Raw genomic sequence first — 2,912 nt, 5'->3', positions numbered from 1 at the left:
TAGCACAGTCAGCGCCAAAAACGCGTGCAGGTACACGCTCTTTCACGCGCTTCTGAACAAAAAATAAAAATAAAAGTGTGGGACAAAATGGCCAGATGTCTCCACCCTAAGCAAAGCGCACATGAAGGCACTCTACACTGGCCTGTCCTGGCTTGACACATGACCTCAATAACGCGTGTGATGCGCATGCACATCTCCTCGTGCACAAAAGAAGTTGAAGGACCGAAGCGCTGAGCGTTTTTTTTTTCTATGCAAGTCGCTGTAGCAATGCATCGAACACTTACCACCGCATTCATTGCGATTCTTTCATGCAATTCAATCTTTAGTCAAGGGGACGTCCCGAAGTACCTCAGCAAGCACCAACGACGCGAAGCCCTCGACGCCCTGCGTAGCTCTTTTTCGACCCTCGCACGCCTTGAAGCCGTCGGTCAGACGAACGGAAGCCATGTCTACGATTTCGTCATCTCCAACCACACCAGGCACCAGTTTCTCTGCCCGAAAGTACACGTCCTTGCCGACTTTCCGGCGGGACTGGAACTCCTGCTAATGTTAGCCTCTCACCTTCTTCGCGAGTACGGCCGCGACAAAAACATCACCGATCTTGTCTCCAGCACAGAAATTCACCTGCTATTCTACCCATCCGTGACAGTCGTCAGAGCGAAATCGAGCAAAGACTGCGCACAAGACGGGAAACCCAAAGAGTTGAATGGGTTCCCCGACTTCTTCGGCGAACGGGGAGTGAAGACCACGGAAGACTCGAAGCTTGACAACAAGGTTCGATTCCTTGCCGAGTGGCTGAGACGGGGCAATTTCGTTCTTGGAGCCCACATTCAGGGCGGCCTGAAAGACCTCATTGTGGCCTACGGCTTCCACAACAGCGCCGAGGACGGCCTGGTGACTCCAACGCCAGATGACGACGTTCTGCGTCACCTGTCCAAGAGGTACGCGAGTCGGCACCCCAAAATAAAGAAGGGGACACCGGAGTGCTCCGGTGGCCATCTGGGCGGATTTCCTGAGGGCATCACTCCAGCTGCTGCCTGGAAGAGACGACGGGGACTCATGGAGGACTACGCTTACGCGAAAGAAGGTGTTCTGGAGCTTGTCCTGGCTGTCTCCTGTTGCGCCGTTCCAGCAGAGACGCGGCTTCGGGAGCTCTGGGACGAGAACCGAGACGCCCTTCTTGCGTTTCTCAGCGAAGCTCGAAGGGGAATACGAGGTTATATAAAGGGCCCTGGTGGGGCCCACATCCCTGGAGCTCTGCTGACCATCGCAGGACGCAACGTGGCTTTCCGGTAAGCGTCAAAGGAGGGAAAGGAAAGGGAGAGGGTTGAAATTAATATATCAGAGGGCGCTTTGTTCTCTAAACTATAAATGACTCAATTTTAAATCTGTTTAGCTATGTAAACAATTATATTTCCAAAATTTAAACTAAAACAACAACAACAACAACAACAATGAACAGCAGGTGGCGTGACCGGGTCAGAGGAGTTGAGATTAGTATTTAGACCGCCTGGCAATTATCATAAAGCTCAACCAATAGCTCAGCTACCACCTGCACTTGTTTTGACTCATTCTTCCTCGGTTCACAGTGAAGCGAACATTTTGCGTCATATTTTTATAAATTTGTCGTACAATATATATTCCACTGAATTATGTTCGCGGGTTTGTAATAGTGGACTATGTATGGCATCGTTAATCAATAAACCAGTATACAAGATTAGAAGGACGAATATCTTAGTTATAAGTGTGAGGGTACGTTCTGCTCTTAGAAATACTAAAGTAACGGAAGAATAACGTCTGTTATTGGCCCAGAGAAATGAGCAGATGATGCCATGATAAACGGCTGGTGAGCGTGGCTGTAACTAAGGGCAAGGTGGAGCAGCTCCTGCTGCTGCGTTACGGTTTTGCACGACGCTTGGACGCTTTAGCTCTTGCTTAATGATTACGAACGTGGAACATCGTGCAGCTGCGCCAGAGCTAGACGATTGTACTTCTACCGACCTTCATTGCAGGATCGTTGCAAGTTGTAGTAACATAGGGTGGCAACCTGTCTACTGTATTAGGAAGTAACGACTAAAATATATTGCTGCTTTTTTCTTCTCCTTTTTTTTTTTGGTAACGTGAATACTATGGTTGCGGTTCAAACTTCCTAGAGAAGACCAGTATTTTGTCCTGGGCTTTTGTCAGAAACTACAGTTCTGACTCTGAACCACAAAATTCCGAGAGAATGACAACAGTTGAGCATTCAAACATTTCTATGACTGGCACATTGTATGATGTGGTAGTTTAGCGACAGCAACGAGCAGAATATACTGCAATAAGGCTTGATCCACTTAAAGGGGTAGGTACTCCGGCGTTTTCTTCATAGCCCCCGATTTGCCTGAAATTTTGAGAAACACACCAACAAACATCACTGAAGTAGTGCCCCAAATATAGGGCCAAAACAAAAGCAAAAATGGTGAAGTTGTTGAGTTTACACTTTTTATCGTCACAGTGTTTTTTAACGTGAAGGTCTTCCTGGACAACAATGAAAAGGAACATCAGCGGAAGGCAAAGGTTCACTCTTTAAACTGTAGAGTTTGTTCCCAACTGATTACAAGCGGTTTCATTGTGTCAAATGAATACTTTGGAAGCTCGCTTCAGCACCAGCACACCAGCACGAAACAAATGCTCGGCATAGTTCATTTCTAGACCACCCGCTCGACCTGGAAGCCTGTCTTCCCCTGACATCACGGCACTGTAAAGCGCGGGTATATTTGAATGTTGGTTTTGACATCATATTCACTTGTCGATTTCTCAACAACTATTCTGAATCTCGCGATACTAAATAGCATACCGAAAAGGGTAAAGACCGGTGATTCCGAAAATATCATTAGTTTGGGTAGTTAGAAAATCGCCGGGGTACTCCTTTA

At 47.3% G+C, this 2,912-nt stretch overlaps 1 protein-coding gene across 1 annotated transcript; it reads left to right on the top strand.

Annotated features, from left to right (window-relative positions):
* Window positions 1-267: 267 nt before the first annotated feature.
* LOC115325866 (carboxypeptidase M-like) lies at window positions 268-1,296 on the top strand. The gene has a single exon (XM_040212748.1). It carries the CDS (start codon window positions 268-270, stop codon window positions 1,294-1,296), a length of 1,029 nt encoding a protein of 342 aa, XP_040068682.1.
* The last annotated feature ends 1,616 nt before the right edge of the window (window positions 1,297-2,912 follow it).

The sequence above is a fragment of the Ixodes scapularis genome, unplaced genomic scaffold, assembly GCF_016920785.2.
Source record: "Ixodes scapularis isolate PalLabHiFi unplaced genomic scaffold, ASM1692078v2 PGA_scaffold1__304_contigs__length_218370807, whole genome shotgun sequence".
In the NCBI taxonomy this organism is placed as follows: Eukaryota; Metazoa; Arthropoda; class Arachnida; order Ixodida; family Ixodidae; genus Ixodes; species Ixodes scapularis.
This window is presented reverse-complemented; position numbering and strand designations above follow the sequence as displayed.

Excerpts from the sequence above, each read along its gene's own strand:
- LOC115325866 (XM_040212748.1), top strand. The coding sequence starts at position 268 with ATGCATCGAACACTTACCACCGCATTCATTGCGATTCTTTCATGCAAT.